The 27,617-nt window shown below is 42.8% G+C and overlaps 1 protein-coding gene across 5 annotated transcripts in view; it reads right to left on the bottom strand.

Annotated features, from left to right (window-relative positions):
• NEK7 (NIMA related kinase 7) overlaps nucleotides 1-27,617 on the bottom strand; it is a 162,392-nt gene that overhangs the window by 92,048 nt on the left and 42,727 nt on the right. For 3 of the 5 annotated variants that reach the window (XM_073571739.1, XM_073571737.1, XM_073571740.1), the window contains exons 2-4: nucleotides 24,415-24,497; nucleotides 14,655-14,795; nucleotides 6,635-6,697 (exon numbers count right to left, since the gene is read on the bottom strand). In XM_073571739.1, coding sequence (XP_073427840.1) covers nucleotides 6,635-6,697; nucleotides 14,655-14,795; nucleotides 24,415-24,471 — 261 coding nt within the window. In that variant the 5' untranslated portion in view covers nucleotides 24,472-24,497. Of the gene's footprint in view, nucleotides 1-6,634; nucleotides 6,698-14,654; nucleotides 14,796-24,414; nucleotides 24,498-25,792; nucleotides 25,893-27,617 lie in introns of all 5 variants that reach the window. The other 2 variants (XM_073571738.1, XM_073571741.1) reach the window with 2 other exon arrangements.

Raw genomic sequence — 27,617 nt, 5'->3', positions numbered from 1 at the left:
GACTGGCAAGTGAAGAATAATTTACGTTTGGACTTAGAGTGTATATGTTGAGTATATAATCTTTGGGCAGTCAACCACTCCACTCTATTACCACTAGTTTGATCGGATATGTAAGCTGCCTCAGAATCTTTCAATCGTTGCTCTATTTCGTCATCCTCCCTCGACGTCACCCGTTTGATGTAGGAGATCGTGGAAGATAAGCAACCCCTCAAGTACGCCTTAAGGGTGTCCCAAAATAAATTAACATTCCGGGGTGGGAGGACACGAAATCATGTAATTGGTCAATTGTTCTGTCAGGTGACTTAACCAATTTCTACCAGAAAGGGTATAATTTCCATGTCATCCTACTACCTGGTGGGCCATATTTGAGTTTAAGAATGATTGGGCTATGATCTGAAATCCCTCTACTTCCATGCTCAATACTATCCACCCACATTGCTAGACCACTAGATCCAAAAATGTAATCTATGCGGGATAAGGAACGCTTAGTGGATGAATGACAAGTATATTCTCTTATCTCTGGGTGGCGTGTTCTCCATAGGTCCAACCATCCACTACTTTCTATAAACTGTGATAATTGGGACACAGCCGCTGCCGGGGTCCCACCTTGTGTCCCATCATCTAGTCTCAATCTGTCAAGGCGATTATTCATAACCAAATTAAAGTCCCCCATACAGATGACATCTGCGTCTGGGTAATTCAGAGCAAAATTCAACTCTTTTTGGAGAATTGACGCACCCGCAGGAGGGGGATTATAAACACACAAAATAACATATTTCCTAGAATTGATCAGTGCATACACAAATATGAAGCGCCCTTCAGAGTCCCTCCGGGCCTCCCGAACCTCCCATCTAATGTCCCTATGTATTAGTAATGAGACCCCCCTGGAGTAACTGGTGTGAAATGCGTGTATAGACCACTGAACCCTTGGTTTTTGTACACTCCGAACTGTATCTCTAGTCAAATGCGTCGCAACCAGAGCCACAATGTGAGAGTGATAGTGCATGATTTGTGAAAATACTTTAACCTTTTTCCGGGGGGTTTTGATACCCCTCACATTCCATGTCATGCATATTAATTCAGAACCCATCCTCACCTATCTGGACATGTTGCGCATCAGCGCCCAAGTAGAACTCAGAGACATCACACAAATAGCAGGACTTCCATTGGCTGCAGCTTCTACCTAAGTAACATTTAAAGCTAGAACTAAAGCTTTTGAAAAAAAGAAAACAAGATATAAACCTAGTAACATAGGAGCAAAGTCCCACGCTCCCATTAGAAAATAAACAAGGGGATACCATCACTGATCGCAGTGTCCGGTATTGTAGAAATTTGTGTGCCCGCCAGGAGAGCTCCGATTAGGCCTGCAATGAAAGGATCCAGATGAAAGTAGACACTATAGGATTCCTTTGCAGGAGATCCTCTATGGGACCGCAGCCACTCGGTAGCCTCGGCTGGATCCGTGAAAAACACGGAGGAACCCCCGTGGACAACCCGAAGCCGAGCCGGATAGATCATGGAGTATACAACGTTCCTTTCCCTGAGCCGCTTCTTGATGTCGATGAATTGCGCACGTTGCTTCTGGAGTTCCATGGAGAAATCCGGGAAGATTGAGATCACAGCGTTGTTGAACTTGAGGGGACTCTTTTGTCGTGCAAGGCATAGAATGGTGTCTCTATCTTTACAATTGAGGAGACGTGCCAGGAAGGGTCTAGGTGGAGCTCCCGGAGGAAAGGGCTTGGTGGGAACCCTATTGGCTCTCTCAACCGCGAACACCGAGGAGAATTCATCTCCCAGAGAGGCCTTAAGCCAGCCCTCTAGGAATTGCTCAGGGTGCTGACCTTCAGAGCGTTCAGGCAGACCGATGACACGGATGTTATTCCGATGCATTCTGTTTTCTAGGTTGTCTGCATTTTGTCTCCAGGCGTTCATAGACCCCGCTACCTTGGTTAACTTAGCCTCCATAGGCGTAATGGTGTCTTCCACCTGGGACACTCTCGTCTCTACCTCCGTGATGCACCCCCTCATGGCCTGCATATCCTGACGGAGTCTCCCCACCTCAGTATAGACATCCTCTATTTTCTCCGTCAGGGATGTCCTAGTGAGGGAGATAAACAGGCATCTGAGCAGCTGATGCAGGCTAAGGGTCATTTCTTCCCGCTCAGCCTCCTCTCCATCCTCTGAGGGGCGATTTTTACGCTGAGATTGTGAGGGGGCATTCCGCAGAGAACGTGCACTCTCAGAAGGGTCGGGTCTGATGAATTTCTTTAATTTTTCTGCTGCCGTCGATCCTTTAGATCGATTCATGGTGAAAAGCAGTGAAATACGTCAGTAGAGCTGAGAATGTACAGTCCAGAAATCCTCCCGTTTTAATTATATATACAGCAGGTGTTAGGTTTATTTATTATTATAGCTTGGGAGCAGAGTCTGTGCAGACAGAAGGATCACTAAGGCTATGTGCACACGTAACGGAACTCTCACGGAAATTACTGGGAACGAGAGCGTGGAGAGAGGCGGGAAGGCTGCGCAGGACGCCAGAAGGTGAGAATAACAATATTTTCCTGCGCCTCTTCTCGGAACCCCCAGGGGGTCCCAACACCAGCGGGCACCCAGCGCTGCCGGATCCAAAGCAATATGCAGGAGGTATGCTCAGGATAAATGGAGGATAAGCAGGAGCCCTCGCAGCGCGCGTCCTTTCCTCACCACCGCATAGCCACGCCCCATCAACAATCTACAGTTCGCTCAAACGACAACCCCTAAATAAGATTTTGCCCATATACGACTAATTGAAAAATGTAAAAGGGGTATTAACAAAATCAAGATCCCATACCAATATGTAGTAGATGTAATATTGGCAAATATCTCCAATTAGAAATGTAGTATAGCTCTTCAGATTCGCTACGTCTATTACCTCATGTGCAGGGAATTGCAGAATTCATGGTTACGACCACTAATTTGTGACAGTATGTTAAACAGCTCATAGTTGTTGTAACTATGGATATCTAAGCTACTGGAATACCCTGCACATTAGGTAATAGATGTAGCGAATCAGAAAAACTATACTACATTTCTAATTGGCGGTATTTGCCAATATTATTATTACACCTACTACATATTGGGATAGGATCTTGGAGATGGGAACAAAAGAGCCCATAAAAACTTCTAAAACAGATTAAAGGTGAACTTCAAGCTCCAGGAACATCAGTGTCAGATCGCACCATCCGTCGTTGTATAAGCCAAAGTGGACTTCATGGGAGACGACCAAGGAGGACACCATTGTTGAAAAAAAAAAAAAAAAAAAAAAAACATAAAAAAGCCAGACTGGAATTTGCCAAACTACATGTTGTCAAGCCACAAAGCTTCTGAGAGAATGTCCTATGGACAGATGAGACAAAAATGGAATTTTTTGGCAAGGCACATCAGCTCTATGTTCACAGATGGAAAAATGAATCATATCATGAAAAGAACACTGTCCCTACTGTGAAACATAGAGGAGGCTCTGTTAAGTTCTGGAGCTGCTTTGCCACATAGTGCCACAGTGTGCCTAAAATCTGAGCAGGGTACAATGAAATCTCAAGACTATCAAGGGATTCTAGAGAGAAATGTGCTGCCCAGTGTCAGAAAGCTTGGTCTCAGTTGTAGGTCATGGGTCTTGCAACAGGATAATGACCCAAAACACCCAACTAAAAACACCCAAGAATGGCTAAGAGGAAAACATTGGACTATTCTGACATGGCCTTCTATAAGCCCCGACCTATATCCTATCGAGCATCCTTGGAAATAGCTGAGAAATGCCGTCTGGAAAAGGAAACCTTCAAACACGAGACAACTGGAGCAGTTTGCTCTTGAGGAGTGGGCCAAAATACCTGTCGAGAGGAGCAGAAGTATCATTGGCAGTTACAGGAATCGATTGATTGCAGTGATTGCCTCAAAAGGTTGTGCAACAAAATATTAAGTTAAGGGTACTATCATTTCTGTCCAGGCCCGTTCATGAGTTTTATTTTTTAAAAACTCTGTGGAAACATGGTTGACAAGCAATGTCTGACTTTCATTTGTTCTTTTTCATAGATTTTTGATTTATTATTACTTTTGTCAGATTCAAGTTATTTCTGTGACCATTTTGGGGTTTTTGAGGGGTACCAACAATTTTGACCACGTGTGTATAAGCAGGTGCAAACAACAAAAAAAACACAACCATTGGTGAATTAAAGCAGAAAGAATAATGATATGTGCATACGTTGAGTAAATGGATGCGGACGTTTTTGCACCATTTCTGTATCTCTTGGCAGGAAAAACATAGCTACAAAAACAAGCTTTTTAATGTGTTTGTGCCTGCGTTTGACTGATTTGAGTGAGGTCAATGGTGAAAAACGCAGGGCAAAAACACAGAGAATTGACATGCTCCAGATTAATTTTCTGCACCAAATCTGCAAGTCAAAAATACTCATCGCGTGCATGACACGTCAGGTTTCTCATTCAGTTTGCTGACACCCAGGATTCCTTCAGGTTTTGGTAGCAAATCTGCATGGAAAGAATGCACCAAATCTGCAACTTGTGCACAAGCCCTAAAGGTGAATATGCAGGTGTATAACAAACCGTATACTAGTTGCCATTTTTACCATGTTGACCTACGAATCCGTAAGTGTAATACAAGTTAAAGGGACTCTGACAGTGGGGTTAACCATCCTAAGCCGTCTATATGGGCATGTACGTCATAGAAAGTGGAATAAAATGATACCTTGACATCTGTGATCCGAAGTCTTATTCCAGGTTTTTCCTAATTTGTAGATGAGCTGTTATGATCTGTGAACTCGACACAGATCTCCCTGAAAATCTGCATCCAGAGGTTATTGTAAATGAAAGGGGGGGTTACCAGTGTAAGACATGTAGATCAGGAGAGAAGACTGTCAGTCATTACATGCTCACACTGATAACTTTCATTTAAAATAAACCCTTCATAGTTCAAAGACAGCATAGAATCATAGAATGTTAGAGTTGGAAGGGAAATCCTGGGCCATCTGGTGCAACCCCCTGCTCAATGCAGGATTCACTAAACCATCTCAGACAGATGTCTGTCCAGCCTCTGTTTGAAGACGTCCATTGAACTCACCACCTCTCGTGACAGCCTGTTCCACGAGTTGTTCACCCTTCAACGTCGAGAAGTTTTTTCTAATATCTAATCTGTGTCTCCTCCCATTTCTTCTAGTCTTTCCTCATACAAATGAGAATAAAGCTGATCCCTGTACAGTGTGAAAGCCTTGAAATATATGTAGACAGCTATTAAGGCTCCTCTTTTGCGAGCAAAAGATTCCCAAATCCTCTAGTCAAGAGACGTTACAATAATTTAAGTCACAGAATTTGCCATTTCCTTGGAATAAGTGTATCTGCTAATCAGTGACAGTGCGGATCTGGGACTCCATGCAAAGCCGAGTGCATGGCCCTGTGTCTTAAGAACCAGGATCTTCAGAGCCCAAACTTAACTGGAGCACAGGTGTGCATGTTCAACCTCTGCTCTATTGTCTTTAAGACTGCTGGAGACAGCCAAGCACTGTAATAGGCTTTCCCCATTAGCCTCATAAATACTTGTTCAGAAATTGAGTGTGCACTCCAATCACAACGGGGCTCTGGGGATCCAGGGCTTGTTAACGCTGGTGATTTGGTTCCAGCAGTCGGACCCCCCAGTGATTAACAAGTTATCCCATAACCAAATGATTGGGTATAGCTTTCAATTCTAGAAATAGCCCTACAATAACTTAAATTAACTATTAACTGTTTTCATACAAGTTGTTATCCATAAATTAAAAACAGGCTGATCGATTTCACACATTTTCTCTTTTAAAAGTAAAAGCATATGAAATGTAGCTGCTTTTAAAGACCCACTATACTGCCTGATAACTGGCTTCTCAATCATTGGCCGGTGTAAACGTAGCAGCAATCAGTAGGCAAAATATCATGATTTTATATGTGGCCTTAAAAGTAATTATTGTCGGCAGCACATCTCCCCGTGTAAACAGGGGCGTGCAGTCTACAATATGCAAACTGTATGGGGATCAGAGGATCATATCTACCATCGTTTGTCCTCCTATACCATCACCCTATTGTTCCGCAATATCACTGATCGGCTCTCAGTATGAGAAGGAAATAGTAGAAACCTGCCTTAACAGAGGTCTTGTCACTTTTTTGACTTGGCTGGAAAAGCAATTTCCTTATTTTAGAGCAATATAATGTGTAATATATGGAAACTGAATTACGTAGTCCTATAATAGCGTCACTACGATATGGGAAAGAGATAATTGTGCAGGATAAATATCAGTGAACCACATATGCAAGCTTTCATTTATAACAAAATAGTTGGAGGGTAGCATAGAATCCCGCCGCGTTTGTTAGAAGGAAAACAGCAAATTGACTTTTAATGCAGTTTTATCCAAAGATGTAAACATCTTTCTTCCCTTATTTAAGAAGATGCCAAGTTCACAGGAGATGTGAAAACGAAGTGGTTCAAAGCCTTCATGTGGCACATTGGAAAAAGGGTCTCGGCTAGACGAAAGTAACAACAAGATCATCAAAGCTTCAGATTTCACACAAAAAGCGATTTCTACAAACAAATCTTTGGGGTGCTTCAAAAAGTGTTTACCTTAAGGAGGTCAATCTCTTTGATACAGTCTGCTCTTGCTTTGGCATCCATCAAATCAAAAATCTGCGAGGGATTAAATAAAGATGAACATGAGGTTATTTACAAAGACGCCATTAATGTGGAGGCACAGCAGCAATGCCTGAATGCAGCTATTGGGCTGATTACTATGTGACATGTCTGGCTTAGTGTTGTGTAACCACTTACCCGCCGACAAAGATTTCAGATCATGCAAGGAGACAAATGCATAGACATGGTTAATGAAACGCGTTTTACATCACAGTCTGTCCCATTTTAACTGTAGTCTCCCACAATTAAGGCTGCTAACCCCTATTCTCCCATGACAACGTGCGGTACAATTCTTTGATTCCAGCTTTCTGCGTCTCGTACTCCACAAATGTGAGCAGGATACATGAAACAGTCACTGTGGGTCTTTCAAGGAGATAAAGCTTGTGAGCTGCCCTTGGGGAGAAATGCTCAGAGTTACAATCACATCTCTTCTTTGCGGTGACAGCTCCCTCCCGAGCAGGATGGATGGTGAAATATGAGGACACACAGTGACTTGTCATTGTAGCCGCTCGCACTGCGATCTGGCTGGAACCTCTGCCTTCAGCCGGGAAGCTGACAGGAGACTTGCAGTTACTTTTTGGCACTTATTGCTTCAACTTTCCTTCAAATCTGGTATACAGTAGTGTTCAAAATAATAGCAGAGACTTCAAAAACATGAGTTAAATCCCAAAATCTTTATACTAGTTTTTATTTCCAGCATTGGGAACATTGCACACTGTTTTCTAATTCAAAAAATGGAGAAATATACATACTTTTAGCTACTTTACAGAAAATAAAAAATGAACATTGGGCTGTTCTAAAAAATAGCAGTGTCTACATTTGTCTTTACAAGCTCACAATATGAGGATTTAGCATTCCTGTGAATCACTAACCTAATATTTAGTTGCTGCCCACAGTTTTTAGAACTGCTTCACATCTATGTAGCATGGAGTCAACCAACTTCTGGCACCTGTCATTCCAGCCCAGGATGCTTGGATCACATCCCACAGTTTTTGGCATTTGTTGGCTTTGCCTCAAACGGCATTTTTGATGTCACCACACAAGTGTTCTATCAGATTAAGGTCCGGGGATTGGGCTGTGGCCATTCTATAACCTCAATTTTGTTTGACTGGAACCAAGATTTTGCTTGTCTACTGGTGTGTTTAGGGTCGTTGTCTTGTTGAAGCAGTCATTTCAAGGGCATATCCTCTTCAGCGTAAGGCAACATGACCTCCAAGTATTCTAATATATGCAAACTGGTCCATGATCACTGATATGTGGTAAATAGGTCCGGCATCACAGTAAGAGAAACATACATGATTTGCACAACCGTGCGTCACTGTCTTCAGCGTGTACTATGGCTTGAATGCAGGGTTTGGGGGTCGTCTGATGAACTGTCTGCAGCCCTTGGAACCAAAAATGAACAATTTTACTTTCATCAGTCCATAAAATGTTTCTCCGATTCTCTTTAGGCCAGTTGATGTGTTCTTTGGCCAATTGTAACTGCTTCAGTACGTCTTTTGTTTCTACCAGTAGGACTTTACGAGGACTTCTTGCTAAGAGATTAGCTTCACACAGGCGTCTTCTCACTCTCACAGTCCTCACAGGTAACTGGAGACTGTCTTTGATCATCCTGGAGTTGATCATTGGCTGAACCTTCGCCATTCTGGCTATTCTTCCATCCATTCGAATGGTAGCCTTCCATTTTCCTCCACGTCTCTCTGGTTTGACTTTCAATTTTAAAGCATTGGAGATCATTTTAGCTGAACAGCCGATCATTGTCTGCACTTCTTTATAAGTTTTACCCTCTCCAAGCAACTTTTTAATCAAAGTGCGCTGTTCTTGTGAACAATGTCTCGAAAGACCCATATTTCTCAGGCTTTCAAGGAGAAATGAATGTACAACATGTCCAGGCTTCACCCTGAAATAAGGGTCACCTGATTCACACCAGTTTCTTCAGAGAATGATTGACCTCACTAATTGATCTCCACACTGCTATTACTGTGAACACCCCCTATCAATTATTCTAGTACACAGTCTCAAAAACAAGAAGATCATGAACAATCAGTCTGGTGGCTTTCTTAGAATCTACTGCAACAACTGGTAACTTGTTTGACATGTGGTAATAGAATTCATACCAAAAACGGTGATTACTCTGGTTAGTCATATTGGAGTGCTAGTATTTTGAACACTACTGTAAGATATAGGTGAAGACCACTGATGAAATCCTTTTGCAGCCACCATGCTGTCTGCTTATGCCGTCATGTGCATAAGACTTGGTTATAAACTCTGTTACTGATAGTAAAAATATAAGAAACAACTGATGAACAACTTGGTGTTGATATTCCCATTGTCAATGGAAGAGCAAGTTGTCACTTAAGTGAATGGATTTCTTGAATGACTGCTGAAGAAAAAACACCGCAGACAAGTATGTACCAGCCTGCAGCTGCTGTGCAAGCATTGAAAAGGCTGTGGTACTGACAGGAGCGCCACAACCTCTTCACACTGCTGATCGGAGTGGACAATCTCCCCATTTTCAACTTTTAAACAACTCCTCAATATTAGAAGGCTTGATAACCTCTCCAAAAAAATATTTTTAAAATGGATTTACTTTTTCATCCCAATGACTGTTATATAATTAAATAATAAACTTATTAAGCTCACACATCGGCTGAAGAACCTGTGAAGCCATGACCCCCCCCACACACACACACACACAGAAGATCCAAACGCACTAGTCATGGGGCCATCAACAATTTTGTATTGTGTGTAACCAACGTTACATAGATGAGAAAAAAAACAACATCACATCTTTGAACCTTTAGGCGCATATTCACATGGGGCTGATACGCTGCAGTTTCTATAGATATACAAGGGAAAAACCCACAGCATATTACAGTAGCAGCAATGCGGATTAGTTTCTACAAATACGAGCATCATGGTGGGAAGAAAAAATCCATGGGGGAAATAGAATTATAGTGTAGATGATAAATCCACTGCAAGTCAATTTACGATGTGGATTTCAGCCATTTTCATGATCTTTGTTTCTCTAATCCTGAACCTTTTCCAAGTCTGTTTCAACCATCAATCATATCAGTTTTTCTTGTAATGGGGAAAAAAAAAAAAAGTTCACAGCTTCTCTTATCCAATAGACTGAAACAAAAACACGAAACAGTTGACATTAAAAAGAAATAGAGATGGCGTCCGCGTGCAGTCCATTTTTTATTGGACCAGTGACTTGATTTTGAGCACCACAAAAATAAAAAAACCGTACATCAGATTTGCAGGCGAAACAGTTGGTCAGAAAAGTCCACCCCCATAAGAAACAAAGAAAAAAATAAAAACACATCCGTGGACCATAATTGTTACACGTTTCATCTCTGACAATCATGGACATAACACATGCGTGAGGCTAAGACTAGAGAATCGGTCTAATAAGTAGTACTTTTCTCTAATGTCACAAGCTAAAGACAGAATAATTAAGGAAAAATAAAGAGACCAGCACCTCTGAACAGAATGAAGTGTGAACAGCTGCAAGCTGCTTTAATTGCATAACATACATACCAAAAAGTACAAACAGCAACCACTGTATATGCAAACATACAACATGTGAAATTAGTATTTCTGCAATATAGAATATCACAGTACTTAGAACACAAATTGGCCAATTTATGTGTGCCCACCAGCCAGGACAAGGCGACCTCTCTCTGGGGGACCGTACCCATTTCTAATCAGATATGAAGCTCCTGAGCCAAAAGCATACAAACTTAAAAAGGGCAAGGATGATCCAAAGCCAATAGAAAACAGCCTTTAGACTATAGATGGGACATGTCTGTAACATCAATGGTTAAACACACAGCAGAAAGATGGCACAAGTGACTGTATTTTAGAAACCAGCTATATTTCTAAACCAATAAATACAAACATCTACAAATGGGCATTAACATAACGTACAGAGTTAAATATAGAGAAGAACTAAAGTAACCTGAGTGCACAAAGCTAAAAAAAAAAAAAATAAAAAAAAAAAATAAGCCCTGATGGGGTCTACGAAAAAAAATGTAAAGAAAGAAATTCAAGATCCAATTTGGGGGTCCATCGAAATGGCAAAAAAAGAAGAATTATTTTGTGCAGCCCAACTGTGGATTCGCAAGCTGTAGCTGAAAATGTACAAAATAACATATCAGAAAAATCACAAAGGCAGCTTTGAAATGTTTCATTCTAATGAAAGGAATCTCCAGCAGAAAAGTTGAAACAAATCCAAGCTTCTTTTCAGTAGTAAGTTTTGCATATTGTAATAGCATTCAGAGAGACGGCTGGCAGCTGTCATTCACTGCAGACACAGGCGCAGCAGATCGCCCAGAAATATATGCAGATGTTATGCAGATTAAAAGGGAACTGAGATTCAAAGTCAGGGCTGTGCTACTAAATGAGGCGGCTCGGCAGTGGGGAACGCAGGGGAGCTCATTTTGATATTCGGTTATGGCCTGGTCAACCGGCAGAAACATTCTATTGGGCAATAGGTTATTCCTAAATTAGTGATGTGCTCTAGACACCATAGCGAAATACAAGTCAGAACTTTAAAGACTATTGATCTATACAAACCCTAGTAAATGTTATATTATGGATGTAACTTACAGCTCACCCCAACACACAATGTGAAAATACTGTAGTACCGTAATTATTAAAATCTAGAGACACATTAAGAGGTTTTCAATCCTAAAAGAAAACAGAATCCCAATTGTATACATAGTGATCAGTCTAAGGCCAAATTCACACTACTGAGAGTCTCAACACACTGCACGTTACTCTGATTTATATAGAAGGGCAAGTATGGTCCGGGAAATGGACTAAACTCAGACATCTTTCCATCTATTTTCACAACCATAAAGCCACAGCATGTACATAGGTCACATGTGTGAATGGAGCCTAAGGGTATGTGCACACGCTGCGGTTTTGCTGCGGTTTTGGCCCTGCAGAACTGCAGCATTTCCGCAGACATGGTACTTTACCACGTTAGCCTATGGGTTTTAAAAACCACAGTGCTCACGCTGCGGTTTTTTACCTGCGGAAAAGCCGCGGAAAAAAGCGCAGCATTAGCACAGCATGTGCGGAATGCCATAGGAATGCATGGGGGGCGTTCTGTACATGATTTTTAAACGTTTTCGCGCCGAAAATCGCAGCAAAAACGCTTAAAAATCGCATCGTGGGCACATAACCTGAATCACAGCTTTCATGCATCTTGGCATGCTTTCCACCAGTCTTTCACACTGCTTTTGGGTGACCTTATGCCACCCCTGGTACAAAAATTTAAGCAGTTCTTCTTTGTTTGATGGCTTGTGACTATCCATCTTCCTCTTGATTACATTCCCGAGGCTTTCAATGGGGTTCAGGTCTGGAGATTGGGCTGTCCATAACAGGGTTTTGATGTGGTGGTCCTTCATCCACACATTGATTGACCTAGCTGTGTGGCATGGCGCATTGTCCTGCTGAAAAACCAGTCCTCAGAGTTGGGGAACATTGCCTGAGCAGAAGGAATCAACTGTTTTTCCAGGATAACCTTGTATGCAGCTTGATTCATACGTCCTTCGCAAAGATTAACCTGCCCAATTCCAGCCTTGCTGAAGCATCCCCAGATCATCACCGATCCTCCACCAAATTTCACAGTGGGTGCAAGACACTGTGGCTTGTACGCCTCTCCAGGTTTTCGTCTAACCATTAGACAACCAGGTGTTGGGCAAAGCAAAAATTATACTCACCAGAGAAGATTACCTTACTCCAGTCCTCTATGGTCCAATCCTTATGGTCTTTGACAAACTTCAGCCTGGCTCTCCTTTGCTTCTCATTGATGAAAGGCTGTTTTGTAGCTTTACATCACTTGAGCCCTGCCTCTAGGATTCTGTTACGAACTGTTCTTGCCATGCACTTCACCCCAGGTGCCATTTGCCATGCATTTCGTAGGTCACTTTATGTCATCCTGCGGTTGCTGAGTGACATTCAAATAAGATGACGGTCATCCCAGTCAGTGGAGATTCATTTTCGTCCTCTGACGGTCTGTAGCTTCGTTGTCCTCAATGTCTGCTGCTTGACCTTGTTGTAATAGACTGCCGTCTTAGAAATTTTAAGGATGGAGGCAACATGACGGACGCTCACTTTATCCCTGAACTTGTAAAGCCAGAATTGAGCCCTTCTTTTCCTCACTCAAGACTTTTCTTTTCAACTCCTTTGACATGGTTAAAAGTTATTTTTTCATTCCAATTACCGTACTTTTGGGATATTGCTAGCACTTGTTTTGCTTTCCGGCTTGTCCTATTGCAAGAGGATTGTGAACACCACAGCAGGGTTTTATTTTTATACTTTCCTTCATTAAATAAGATTTGGTTCAGGTGATCACCTAATCAGAAGCACATTAAGTAGAATGAGGTGTACTCTGGTTGGAATTCAACTGACACTGGAATGGAATGGCTGTCAGACATGTAGAGAAGCTGATTTTTATAAAACTGTGCAGTCTCAATTTTTGCCAGAGCTGTATATTAATAATAAGTTGATGAAAGCTTACAAGGAAACTGGACAGCTAATACGTTTTGCAAAAGGCTTGAGCAGCAGTCATCAGACACAGGCTGTATGATTTCTAGTAGGTATGTTTGTCTCTCAAAGACTGCGGCATTTCAGAGAAAAACATACTAACAAATACAAAGTTGGACAGGCGGGTCACTGGCAGTTTCTCCCCACCTGCTCACCTGGAGTGACCGGTTTGTTCCTGAGTGTGTGTACAGAGATACCTGTCAGTCATTGGCGGCAGGCAGAGAGAAGTCAATGAGGACCCACCTTTCCAACTAGTTACCCATGAAGCTCGGTCTCAGCGGCTTCTCCCTACCTGAAGTGACCGGTCTGTCCCTAACTGAGCATATAGAAATACCTGTCAGTCACTGGTAGGAGGCGGGGAGAAGTCACAGAGGACCCACATTTCTGACTAGTCACCCATGAAGCTCAATCCTTGGTTGCTGTTAAAGGGAATCTGTCACCTATTTTTTTGTATATAAGAGGCGGCGACCGCTATCAGGGGCTTATCTACAGCATTCTGTAATGTTGTAGATAAGCCCTGATGTAACCTCAAAGAGAAGAAAAACGAGTTATATTATACTCACCCAGGGGCAGTCCGGGTCCGGTTTGGGTCCAATGGGTGTCGCGGTCCGGTCCCTCCCATCTTCTAGAGATGACATCCTCTTCTTTGCTTCCCGTTGTGGCTCCGGCGAAGGCGCACTGCTCTGCCCTGTCAATGGCAGAGCAGAGTACTGCAGTGCGCAGGTGCCGGGAAAGGTCAGAGAGGTCTGGCGCCTGCGCACTGCAGTACTCTGCTCTGCCCTCAAAGCTCTGCCCTCAACAGGGCAGAGCAGTGCGCCTGCGCCAGAGCAGAAGTAAGGAGGAGGACGTCATCGCTAGAAGATGGGTGGCGCCGGACCGGACCGCGACACCCATCGGACCCGGATCAGACCGCCCCTGGGTGAGTATAATCTAACTCGTTTTTCTTCTCTTTCAGGTTACATCGGGCGATTATCTACAGCATAACAGAATGCTGTAGATAAGCCCCCCCGGTGGCTGCATCTTTTATGCCAAAAAATAGGTGACAGATTACCTTTAAATAAACCTGGCTGGAATCTTACGTTGCAATTTCCACTCTAGTCATTGATCGTCGTAAAACTGGCCCTCCATGTTCTGCGGAGTTCCCTTCTCAGCTTCCTCGCTCATCTCACGCAGGATTACAATGAGAGTGAGCAACATAAACAACATAAAACTTTGCTGAATTCATAAAATCTAAAGCAAAATCAAATATCTTCTGACATCAGCATAATCTGACTTCCTAATGCAGATGGCCAAAACCTGTATTTAATTCACAAGTTTGTCCCTGTGAATGTCACGAGTCAGGATTAAATGTGAAGCAAAAAACCACATGAATACTTATACTAAACTCACTTACCTGAACCTTTTTTAAAGCAACGGGTACTCGATCCAAAAGGCACGTGGCTCTGTAGACTTCACTGAACTGGCCTCGGCCAATCTTCTTCTCAATCTGGAAATTGGCCAGTGTGTTATAACCCATGTCTGGCCGCAGGGCTTTCTACAGATGTGAAATATAGAAGGAACATGGTGATTATTGGTAACATGTAAAGGGGAAGGTATACAGTATATTGGGTAAAGCCACATGTTGGCTAGCAATAAAGAGCAGCACTCAACGGGGAACAAAAATTCCTTGTGGCACACTCAGTAAGTCATCGCTACAAGCCTACTACCAAATATTTCCAAAGTAAAAGTCTTTTCAGTTTTATTTCATAAATCACTAGCAGACATAAAAATAAGCAACGTTGTAATATAACTCATCAGAGAAGTCTGCTTTCTGCTCCTGGATTGAATTTTCACTATTTTCAATATTTTACCCCTGAATTCAGGGGTAAAATCTTTATCAGTGAAGACTGATTACTACATTACGTAGATATATGAGAGTTGGTGCTTTTAAAATTCTATCGAGAAGGAAGAGGAGCTGGAGGCAGGCACAGACACCCTGCGGCAAGTTCTCCACAGAACTTCATGAGCACCAACTGTCATTTCCTCTCTCAGTAATAGGAAAGTCTGTATTCACTAAACACAGACTTTACCCAAGAATTGAGAGTGAAAGATCCGCTCAGGAAGAGAAAGAAGCGGATTTTTAAAATAAAATATATTACAAAGTTTATTATTTTACGTCTACTACTGATTTATGAAACGAAAATTAACACAGTGCTTACTCTTTAAAATGTAAAAAGCCACATTAAGAAATCAAATCTGTTTTATAGGTGGAAGAGCAAACTGTATCAACACCTTTCGAATCCGAAATAGATTATTTTGATTATTAATAACAAAGATTAACGATTAATAATAAATGAAATTCTGCATTTAAACTCATACAAGATTACACAATTTAGAGAAAAAAAAAAAATCAATATTAAATTTTGCCCCAATTGCTTCCTATTTTACATATAAAAAGTGTTGGCAATTTTGGCCTCAAGATACGATGAAAATCCCAGGAGGAAACTAGACGATCGCTCCCCGCTACACCACAGGTCGTCTTTTACATAAGGATCATTTGAAGCCAAATCTCGTTTAAGTTCTTTTACGTTTGACATATTTCATTATCTCCTATGCAGACGCGTTTAGCATTAGAGCAGCAGGTTTGACAGATGCAGCACAACAGAATTCATTTTTGAAGACCACTATATTGTGCGTTAGACACACATCACTGTCATACTAACCTCGTTCTTTTCCTTCAGAGATAAAATAAAATGGCCGTGTGCATTGCTATTTTTGCAAAGGTTAGATTGACAATATCTGTGACATTCAGTAGATCTTACCAGAAAAAGCCAAAATGTGTGTAATATATTGAATTGTCAGCTGGAAAATGTTATTTACAACCATCAATAAAATATAACTAGAGTCACCAGTGAAGGATGACGTGAGAGATGGTAGGATCAGCATCTCCTCAAAACGTACCCATTACCTAAATCCGTCTAAGGTGGATCAAGGCAGGGGTAATTTATACATATCTAGATAGAGAACTTGCTGATCATACACAACCTAATAAATGGTTTAAAAAGCCTAAAGAGAACATCACGCACCGAGTGGTGCCTCTCTGACTGAAAGCTGGAGGCTGCTGGAAGGAAAAAAAGCTAATTTCCACCCGGTAGCTGGACTTTCAGTCCAGTGGCCAAGTGGTGGCTTTAGAACCCCATTAACCTGCAGATTAACCCCATATCTGCAAGTTAAAAACGTTTTGGGACAAGATAGGCTCCCTTTAACAATAATGAAATTGTAGATGCACCGTTCACACACCAATATTCAAGCTGCCATAGTGGAAAAAAGACAAATCTAGAAGTCATTCCAAACATGGAACTACTGTATCACACCTCAAAACTTGTAAAAATGTATGAACCTTTGACTTACATCCTATTAAACCATAATAATTACAGCAATTAACCCATTTTGAAGAGACATTACCCAATTCAAACATATGGATCAAAGTCCACTGAACAGCATACGCCCTCCACCAGATTAATCAGGAATCCAGAAGATGTCCCAGCATATGAGATAGACGATCTATTGTCAGGATAGGTCATAAATATCAGCTTGGTGGAGGTCCGACACCTGGCACCACCCTCCGATCACATCATCAGCTCTTTTAGGTGCTGGTGTAAACACTATTCAAAGCACCAGGGACGCTGTAGTGGCCTACATAGAGTAGAAACCGTTCTGCACTTCTCAACAGCGATGAACAGAGCTGTGCTATTCAGCTCCATTTAAGCTTTACATCTGGCTACCCCCTGCGTTGATAAAAGTGCCCAGACAACCCTATTAAAATGGATGTCTCAAAGTCAACATCTTTGTATGAACTAAAGGACTGTGGACCCAGTGGGAAGGGGGCGACCTGTTCTGTCAAACTGCATTTACACTGCAAGATAATCGTGAATGAGAATTATTACAAAAACGCTTGTTTCACAATTATCTGGCCAGGTTGAACACCTGACGGACAAGCAGAACACTCGATCCTCAGGTGAAATACTTTTTCTTTTGCGCTGCGAAAAAGATTATCATTCTCAGCGGTGCATCATCCTGTGTAACCAGGACTCTGGCCTACGTGTTCTGTGCGATCTATTACGGATCACTCAATGCGCATTGTTTACTTTGGTCAATTTGTGTAAACAGGCTTGGAAATTACATTCGATTGGACCGGAGACTTCATCTCAAACCCTTTTATGGAGAGAAACTAATTGCACAGCATCCATCCCTTGCAAATAATTGGCTTATTGAATTAATCCTGAGCAAAATCCACTGATTCCTTGTGGTGCCAGGAGCTGGATTCAGGAGATCAGCCGAGTGCCCCCACCAAACCTGATTTTCAAAGTGTTTGTCTCTATTTTAAGGCCATTACCATTTTACATCATACAGATGCTATTTCCGACACGGTTGCACAGAGTGGACCATAGTTGCAGTATGGTGCCTGCAAAGAAGTAGACTGAAGGATTGTAGGAGAAAGAAGGTGACAAACGTCCACAGGACGAATAGCTTAAAAACTAAAAATCACAGCAGATTTAACACTCTAACTACTGCCTGGTTTATACATCTGTGGCCACATTATTACTGCACCCCAATATGTCTTTGAGTATGAGGATTTGTTATATAACCTTGTGTGTCCTTCTAAACACTTGTGTACCTCTAGTGGCACAACGCGCAGGATTAGTAAATCTCCATGTGCAATCAACCGACATATGTAGAAAGTGAAGAAAAAAAATTATTAGACAAAACATAGCTCTTTCTCAGACTTTGAGAACGCTTTCCAACTTGACAAAGATTAGCGTGAGTCTCTAAGACACAGTGACAGCCGCATGCTGAGTCCAAAGTCTGGCTAATGTGTTTTGGCATGCGAGTTTGTAATCACACATTTACATATGCAATGACCTATATTTGCATGTCAGATCACACACTGTCTGGCTTGGTTAGGGCCAGGCGCCTCCCTGAGAGAGGAGACCAGAGTGGCTGTCCAGGGCCAGAGGGCCACGGGTTTGCTCTGCGAGATGGGGCGAAGCTGCCGCCACTGATTAGGCTGACAAGCCCTGAGCATTAGACACTTCATTAGAGGTAATCTGTTTAACAGTGGGCAGTGTATGCAAACTTCACAGCCCGATTTTCATGTTCCCATCCAATGCCTCCCCCACAATTCTTCCTTACAAAGGGCAGAGGGGTCACTGAATTAACAGTCTGTTGCATCTGCACTGTCACAAGAGTTCTGGAGTTAAAGATTTCGATATAGATGAACGTCTCATTTTCCAGGGATTATAATAATTTGCACAAAATTTTTGAAAGAATCAAGACCAATGTACCATAAATATTAAAAGGATGGATTATAAATAGCTTACGATGTAACAGAAAATCTATAATGATTCCTAACATGGCAATACATTGCAGTATATATCTTGTAGATCTGCGTGATCAATGGCAAGTACGAGATCTGCATGGTTTATAGTCGCACATCATACACAAGATTCTGCAGCCGTTTCATAGCGATACTGCTAGTGTACAGGGATGTTCGTGCACAAGTCCAGGGCATAAGATTACCCACCATAATTTGGTGTCAAAGGCTTCATTTAGACATCTACAAGTCACGTATGTATACTAGCAATGTTTTTTTTATGGATAGACCATGTACCCATTGTAGTCTATTAGTCTGCAAAAAAACATGGCCACAATGATCAGTCACAGATCAAAACCACCAATACAAGTCTATAGGTCCATGAAGATAGACAGCAAATCAATGGCATCAGTTCACAGTCCGTGGGCTGTCTACGGTTAACATAGGAAGGTTTAGGAGGAGCTTTGTAATGTATTCATTTTTTTCTTAAGTGAAAATCACTGATGGTAAAATCTGATATGGAGCAAACAATGATAAAAATATGATCTCAAACACGGATGAGACACGTATGTACAAGAAAAATCATGGATGTCTGAATGAGGCTTTAGACATATTAATTATATATTTGTAATACTAGACAAAGGTATTTTCACCACTTTTATGGCATTAAACACCTTGAAATGTTGCACATTTTTTGCATAGCATTTTAGGACATTTGCCATTTTCTTACACAATTCCAGGCCGCTCTGACAAAGAAAGCAAAGTTTAGGCGCACAGGTGAAGCCTATGTAAGGCTGGTTTCACATTTGCGTTTTTTAGCGCTGGAAAAAAACGCTAACCTGCGCATGCGTTTTTTCCCCTATCTTTAACATGGGTGCGCATACTTGCGCGCTTGTAAGCGCATGTATGCGATTTTCATGCGCTGCGTTTTTTTGGGGTGTGCGATTGGATTTTCCAGACGCATCATGTTGCATTTTTTGGCCCTGCAAAAAAGCGCATGCGCACATATGCGCACGTTTTGCGCTAAAAAGGGCCATTATAGCCTATGGATGCGCATATGTGCGCACTGGCATGCTCATGTAAGCGTTTTTTTGCATATGCGTTTTTTTTTTTTAACCATGGAATTTAGGGGTTTGAGTTAGAGTTAGGGTTAGTTAAGGGGGTTTAGGGTTAGGGTTAGGGTCAGGGTCAGGGTTAGGGTTGGGTTTTGGGTCAGGGTTAGGGTTTAGTATGGTTTGGTTAAGGGTTAGGGTCAGGGTTAGGGTCAGGATTAGGGTTAAGTATGGTTTTGTTAAGGGTTAGGGTCAGGGTTAGGGTTAGGGTTAGGGTCAGGGTTAGGGTTAGGGTCAGGGTTAGGGTTAGGGTCAGGGTTAGGGTTAAGTATGGTTTTGTTAAGGATTAGGGTCAGGGTTAGGGTCAGGATTAGGGTTAAGTATGGTTTTGTTAAGGGTTAGGGTCAGGGTTAGGGTTAGGGTCAGGGTTAGGGTTAGGGTCAGGGTTAGGGTTAGTAAAGTCATGGTTTGGGTAGTGTGAGGGGCCACCTAAAAATGTTGGAAAAAAACGCAAACGCGGTAAAAACGCGCTAAAAACGCATACAAACGCATAAAAACGCTGCGTTTTTTTCATGCATGCTCATAAAAATGCTTGAAAAAAACGCAGCAGTTGTATGCTTATGTATGCGTTTTTTCAATGCGTTTTTTTGCGGGAAAAACGCGCTGCAAAAAAAAGCAAGTGTGAAACTAGCCTAACAAAGCCATCAGTTCTGCCACTTTATTGGCGTAAATAACATCAGACGTGTACCTAGTTCCTGGCTGGCAGAGGCACACAGCAGCGCTAAGATCTCCCCAATCATTAAGAGCTGAACGTTGGTAAAGAATTAGGCCGCTTTCACACTGCGCTTGGTCCATCGGAGCCTATGTCCGAACCACTCCCCTGCAAAACAGGATTCAGGCGGACGCACAGATGGGGACATCGACTCTATTGGGGCTGACAGTAAACGTGTGCTCTGTCATGCATTGTTTTTGGGTGTATACACAGTCTACTTCGTCTGGCTGTCCGCCTCCAGTAGGCGTATACACCCGAAAATGACGCACCACAGAGCGCACGTTGACTGTTAGCTCCACTATAGTCTATGTCTTCTGATGTAAGCCCTGACGGGACCAGCAAACGTGGCACAAAGCGCAGTGTGAAAGCGTTCTTAGGCACATCCTACTCCATCACTGCCATAATTAACACTGGTGTACAGTACGCCAGTCTTAATGGGGTTGTCCGGCCTTAAGCCACAAGTCTGGAGTCACTATGTGACAGTGTGCTTGTGAATCTTCACATCGCTCCGCGCGCTGTGTGGAGTCTCGTGTCGGAGCTAGGAGCGGCCGGTCATGTAACCACAAGCATACGATATGCAGAACTCCGGCCACCTTCCGACTAGACTGTCAGGCATCGCTCAATACACTTGCAATAAGCAAGGCCATGCCCATCTAGTCGGCACATGACTGCATGTCTGCAAATCACATACTCGCAGTCACGTGCCCGCTGATTCCTGCACAGGAGGAGTATGTGCGGATTCACAAGTCTGTAGCGCACGCGCATACAGACAGAGTCACTACAGACTTGTAGCCTAAGGCCGAACAACCTCTTTAATGAATCTAGCACATAAAGTTTGTATGGAATACCCGTGCGCATGCTTTATTCCTTGTCCATAAAAACAGTCCCCGTTCTAGTGATTGGCTGCTTAGTTAAATAGTTGATAAGGTTTGCGATTAAAATACCACTTTCGAACAAAATTCAGTTAAACTGGACTTTTGGGAGCCATCACGGTTACACAACCATTTCCTTCATAACTCAAAATAGTATTCTGTTCATAATAGTAAAACTATAGCACGTCTGTCATGAATTATAAGATATACCATGCGTGAAAGTCACTTCACCTCCACTCAGGATGCCTAGCTCTGCTCTAAGTCCCAACCTCAGAATTGATAGATAGGGGTCCCAGTGGATAGGGGATAACCTTTTAAATAGATTTACAAATATCAAAAGACTGACCGTCACTTCCAAACTGAAAGACATACAGTGCCTACAAGTAGTATTCAACCCCCTGCAGATTTAGCAGGTTTGATAAGATGCAAATAAGTTAGAGCCTTCAAACTTCACACAAGAGCAGGATTTATTAACAGATGCATAAATCTTACAAACCAAAAAGTTATGTTGCTCAGTTAAATTTTAATAAATTTTAAACATACAAGTGTGGGTCAATTATTATTCAACCCCTAGGTTTAATATTTTGTGGAATAACCCTTGTTTGCAATTACAGGTAATAATCGTCTTTTATAAGACCTGATCAGGCCGGCACAGGTCTCTGGAGTTATCTTGGCCCACTCCTCCATGCAGATGTTCTCCAAGTTATCTAGGTTCTTTGGGTGTCTCATGTGGACTTTAATCTTGAGCTCCTTCCACAAGTTTTCAATTGGGTTAAGGTCAGGAGACTGACTAGGCCACTCCAACACCTTGATTTTTTGCCTCTTGAACCAGGCCTTGGTTTTCTTGGCTGGGTGCTTTGGGTCGTTGTCTTGCTGAAAGATGAAATGACGACCCATCTTAAGATCCTTGATGGAGGAGCGGAGGTTCTTGGCCAAAATCTCCAGGTAGGCCGTGCTATCCATCTTCCCATGGATGCGGACCAGATGGCCAGGCCCCTTGGCTGAGAAACATCCCCACAGCATGATGCTGCCACCACCATGCTTGACTGTAGGGATGGTATTCTTGGGGTCGTATGCAGTGCCATCCAGTCTCCAAACGTCATGTGTGTGGTTGGCACCAAAGATCTCGATCTTGGTCTCATCAGACCAGAGAACCTTGAACCAGTCTGTCTCAGAGTCCTCCAAGTGATCATGAGCAAACTGTAGACGAGCCTTGACATGACGCTTTGAAAGTAAAGGTACCTTACGGGCTCGTCTGGAACGGAGACCATTGCGGTGGAGTACGTTACTTAGTAGTATTGACTGAAAACAATGTCCCCACTGCCATGAGATCTTCCCGGAGCTCCTTCCTTGTTGTCCTTGGGTTAGCCTTGACTCTTCGGACAAGCCTGGCCTCGGCACGGGAGGAAACTTTCAAAGGCTGTTCAGGCCGTGGAAGGCTAACAGTAGTTCCATAAGCCTTCCACTTCCGGATGATGCTCCCAACAGTGGAGACAGGTAGGCCCAACTCCTTGGAAAGGGTTTTGTACCCCTTGCCAGCCTTGTGACCCTCCACGATCTTGTCTCTGATGGCCTGGGAATGCTGCTTTGTCTTTCCCATGTTGACCATGTATGAGTGCTGTTCACAAGTTTGGGGAGGGTCTTAAATAGTCAGAAAAGGCTGGAAAAAGAGATAATTAATCCAAACATGTGAAGCTCATTGTTCTTTGTGCCTGAAATACTTCTTAATACTTTAGGGGAACCAAACAGAATTCTGGTGGTTTGAGGGGGTTGAATAATAAATGACCCTCTGAATAAACTTTTCACAATTTAAAAAAAAATTAAACAAAGAAATAACATTCTTTTTTGCTGCAGTGCATTTCACACTTCCAGGCTGATCTACAGTCCAAATGTCACAATGCCAAGTTAATTCCGAATGTGTAAACCTGCTAAATCTGCAGGGGGTTGAATACTACTTGTAGGCACTGTATGTGAACAGGGGCTAGCTAAGAGAGCCACTCTATATGTCACAAATGAGGCAGTTCCCATTTCAGATTTTCCATGCTTACATACTATATCGCGTTTCAGAGTGCAGCTTTCATTTATTAGTTACATATAGAGTGGCTCTCTTAGCTTGTACCTGTTCACATTTGTCTTTCAGTTCGGAAGTGACGGTCGGTCTTTTGATATTTGTAATACAAGCCTTTTGTCAGTTTTAAATCGAGCTCGATCCTCCCTGCCCATATAATTGTAGGCTTTTAGCCCAGAAGAGGCATCATGTTAGGTCAGGGTCCCAACAGAGGAGTACGCCTTGTCACTGGCTGTTGGGTACACATGAATTGGCCAAATATGCGCAAAGTACCTTCATTTTTTTTAACTTATTTTCTACAGCAGTAATGCAACTCCAATTTCATATATTCAATGCTTACATACCATAAAGCTGCACTCTGAAACACTAATTTGCTATTTAAACAGATTTATCCAGGAGTATAATGTAACATAGAAGGGACATCCACTTTCCATGGAAGAAAGTTGTACATCAGTAATTTATTTAATGGGTTGTCAGAGACTAAGCAGTCAATCCCATGCAGCACTCACTGGTTCCCACCGCTCTTTGTCTGCTTCTCAGCAGTGATGAATGAACTTTGCAGCCTATAACTGGCCTCAGCAGAGATGCTATGAATGACAGGAGACATGAGGCCAATGATTTATTGTGGTCATCACACAGATGTGTGGCATATCAGCACTGCGGCAATGTAGACAAGAACCGGTGGGAACCACCAGAGGGTCAGGGCTTGAGCTGTGGGGGATTGAACAGAAGCACATTTTTAAGTTTACCAAATTTGCTGCCATTAGTCAAGTTTTGCTTTTTTAAATCCCTGTGGATGAGACATAATGTCCAAGTCTGAAGCACTTGCAGCTCAATTGCATGAGATTTTAACACTGGATTTCTTCGACACAAAAGAACGGATATCGAATTAAGGTGTGGATTTATCCAGCATGAAGATGCTTGTAGATTAGTTTGAGGTGTAAAATCCTCATGACCACCTTTAATAGCTTTTTTGTATATGGCAATATAGTGGCATACATTGAAATGAAGTGCTGAATTCTCAAACAATTCATACCTGTGGCTGAAACGGAGGGACAGGTGGTCCCTGCATGGCCGGACACTGCTCCTCCATTCTGTTCACACGGCCACCTCACAGCTCTGTAAGGACATAATAATTAGTATGTGATGATAACAGCAGTCTACATGGAGGCAAGAAATGCACATGAACATTACACATGTGGATACCATTCATACATCCCCGTTTAAAGCCAATTAAAGCAGAACCCCATGAATAGAACTATAAAAACAGGATAGAGCTAGTAATATAGACGTTCCATTCACCAGCCAGCCAACATTTGGTGCATTTTGAACTGTTCTAAAGTCAGAAAATTAAATGGACACTTTGTATAATCAGGTGTAGGTTTGTGCCAATTTCTGACTTTTGGCTTACAGGGACTTTCACATGCTATGGCATATCCATAATGTCAGACGCCGGTCCCACTGCTCAGGACCAGCATCTGGAGTACGGGGTCTCATAGCACTACTCTGCTAACAGAGAAGTGGACGCACATGAACGGCTCCTGGGTGCATTACAAAATTAAAAACAAAAAAAGTGTTTGTAAAATATTTGGCAAACTATTAAAACCAAATCACATTGCAACAACTTTTTTTTTTTGCAGAATATAAGTAGGTTATATTCCTCAGAGCAAATAATCTTGCTGAGAACAAAAAAGGATCAGCAGTCCAAAATTGGTCATGCTCAATTGGGCAACTAATGAGGGGAGAAGTCAAAAGGTAAAGTTCGGGGTTCGTATAAGGAACTCAAACACTGTTACTGTTCAGGTTTGGCAGCCCAAACAAAGCTTGTTGAAAGGCTGAAGCAGCAGCCAATAAACTTTTTCCTGTGTGGGCACTTCCAACCCCATCACAGCCATGTCAAGAATTAGGCCGGGATCACACTAGCAATGAATACAGACGAGAGCTATGCGATAAAACAGCATAACACTCAGACCAGTATTCATCTATGGGGCAGCTCCCATCAGCATTTTTTTTTCTCCGCAGTTTTCAACATGCAAGTGAAATCGCAGCATGCTGTGATTGTCACCGACAATCGGCCGAGTCTCGGCTCACTCTCACCCATATAAGTCTATGGGTGCGAGGGACACAGTGCACATCACTCAGATATCATCCGAGTGCTGTGCGATATATGCCGACCCCGACAATGGAAGAGATGGAGAAATTAGTTTCTCCGCCTCCTCTGCAGCTGTGCTCTGATCCGCTCAGGGCGAGAAGCTCAGAGCACAGTAGCAGGACACTCGGCTCGCAGCAGAGCAGGAGCCAAGCGTCATTAACATATCGCATCTAATGCCATACGCTAGTGTGACCCCGGCCTTAGCATGTAAAACCAGGAAAGCATTTATATATAAAAAAAGTATTGCTGGAATCGTACTGACCCAATGAATATATCAGTCTCCTCACTTTTACCGAACGGTGAACGGTATAAAAAAGAGATAAGAACGATTATTCAATTGCTGGTTTTAGTTCAGTCTGTGCCTGAAAATTCAGAATAAAAAGTGATCAAAAAATGTTACGTACCCCAAAATGATACCAAAAAATCTCCAACTCGTTGCGCAGAAAATAAGCCTCATACAGCTCTCTTCACCAAAAAGTAAAAAAGTTACAGCTCTGAGAATAACAATTTGTTAAGTCAGCTATGATTTCATAAGGAGAATATGGACTTATTGTATATCCTGGTCACACACACCGGTTACATTTTCTAAATCTATGGAACAGACCAAATTTCTTCCAGTGTCTTGATCCGATCTCGCATCATAGGGTGAGAAGATAAATAGAATGGCTAGTAGGAGCCAGGCAGCAAAAACAGGGATTTTTGTGGTACTCACCGTAAAATCCTTTTCTCCGAGACGCTTATTGGGGGACACAGGACTGTGGGTGTATGCTACTGCCGCTAGGAGGCTGACACTAAGTGAATGAAAAAAAGGTTAGCTCCTCCTCCGCAGTGTACACGCTCGCCCCGATTGCAGGCGAAATCAGTTTGGTGCAAAAGCAGTAGGATATCAAAAAGAAGACAATCAACCTTAATGCAGGTTGCAACATGTCTAGAAAACTCACCTACAAAACTCACCTACTATCAAAAGTACATATTAGTAAACAAAAATAGAGCCAATTGGCTAACAGGGTGGGTGCTGTGTCCCCCAATTAGCGTCTCGGAGAAGAGGATTTTACAATGAGTACCACAAAAATCCCTGTTTCTCCTTCGCCTCATTGGGGGACACAGGACTGTGGGACATCCTAAAGAAGTCCCTGAGTGGGAAGTCGAAACACCGTTCCAAGCTATACTCACCTCCTGTCTAAAGGTGCGCCACCGATGCCTGGAGAATCCTTCTACCCAGGCTCGCGTCCGCTGAAGCCAGAGTATGGATACTGCAGTGCTTGGAGAATGTGTGCAGACTGGACCAGGTTGCCACCTTGCAGACCTGTTCCGCCGATGCCTAGTGCCGAAGAGCCCAAGAGGCGCAAACCGCCCGAGTGGAGTGTGCTCTAATCACTTGTGGAACAGGTGCGCCTCTGATGCGGTAAGATTCCTGAGTAGTCAAACGAGTCCACCTGGCTATTGTCGACCTTGAGGCAGCGAGTCCCTTCCTACGACGCTAGGGGAGCACAAACAGCATGTCTGTCTAATGAAAGGATGCCGTCCGTGACACGTACCTGATGAGAACTCTCACCAGGTCCAACATATGAAGAGCCTTTTCCACATGGTGTATCGGTGCTGGACAAAAAGAGGGCAAGACAATGTCCTCATTAATGTGAAACGAGGAAACGACCTTTGGCAGAAAAGGAGGAGCTGGCCTGAGAACCACCTTATCCTTGTGGAAAATCAGAAATGGGGCTCGACAGGATAGAGCTGCCAGCTCCGAAACCCACCTAATTGATGTTATAGGTACGAGGAACACCACCTTCCAGGAAAGGTATGTCAAAGAGACATTATAGTGGTTCAAATGGAGCTTCCTGCTGAACGGTTAGGACCAGGTTAAGGTCCCAGCCATCCAGAGGGGCCCTATAGGGAGGTACCAAGTGGGAGACCCCCTGGATGAAGGTCTTAACCTGCAGATTGGTAGCAATCCTGTGCTGGAACAGGACGGATAAGGCCGATATCTGTCTCCTAAGGGAACTTGGAGCTAAACCTGAGTCTAGGCCAGACTGGGGAAAGGCTAAAATGTTGGGAATAGAGAATCAGTGGAGAACAACCGTGGCCCC

This window comes from Dendrobates tinctorius, unplaced genomic scaffold (genome assembly GCF_039654945.1).
Source record: "Dendrobates tinctorius isolate UK_male_01 unplaced genomic scaffold, ASM3965494v1 ptg000029l, whole genome shotgun sequence".
In the NCBI taxonomy this organism is placed as follows: Eukaryota; Metazoa; Chordata; class Amphibia; order Anura; family Dendrobatidae; genus Dendrobates; species Dendrobates tinctorius.
This window is presented reverse-complemented; position numbering and strand designations above follow the sequence as displayed.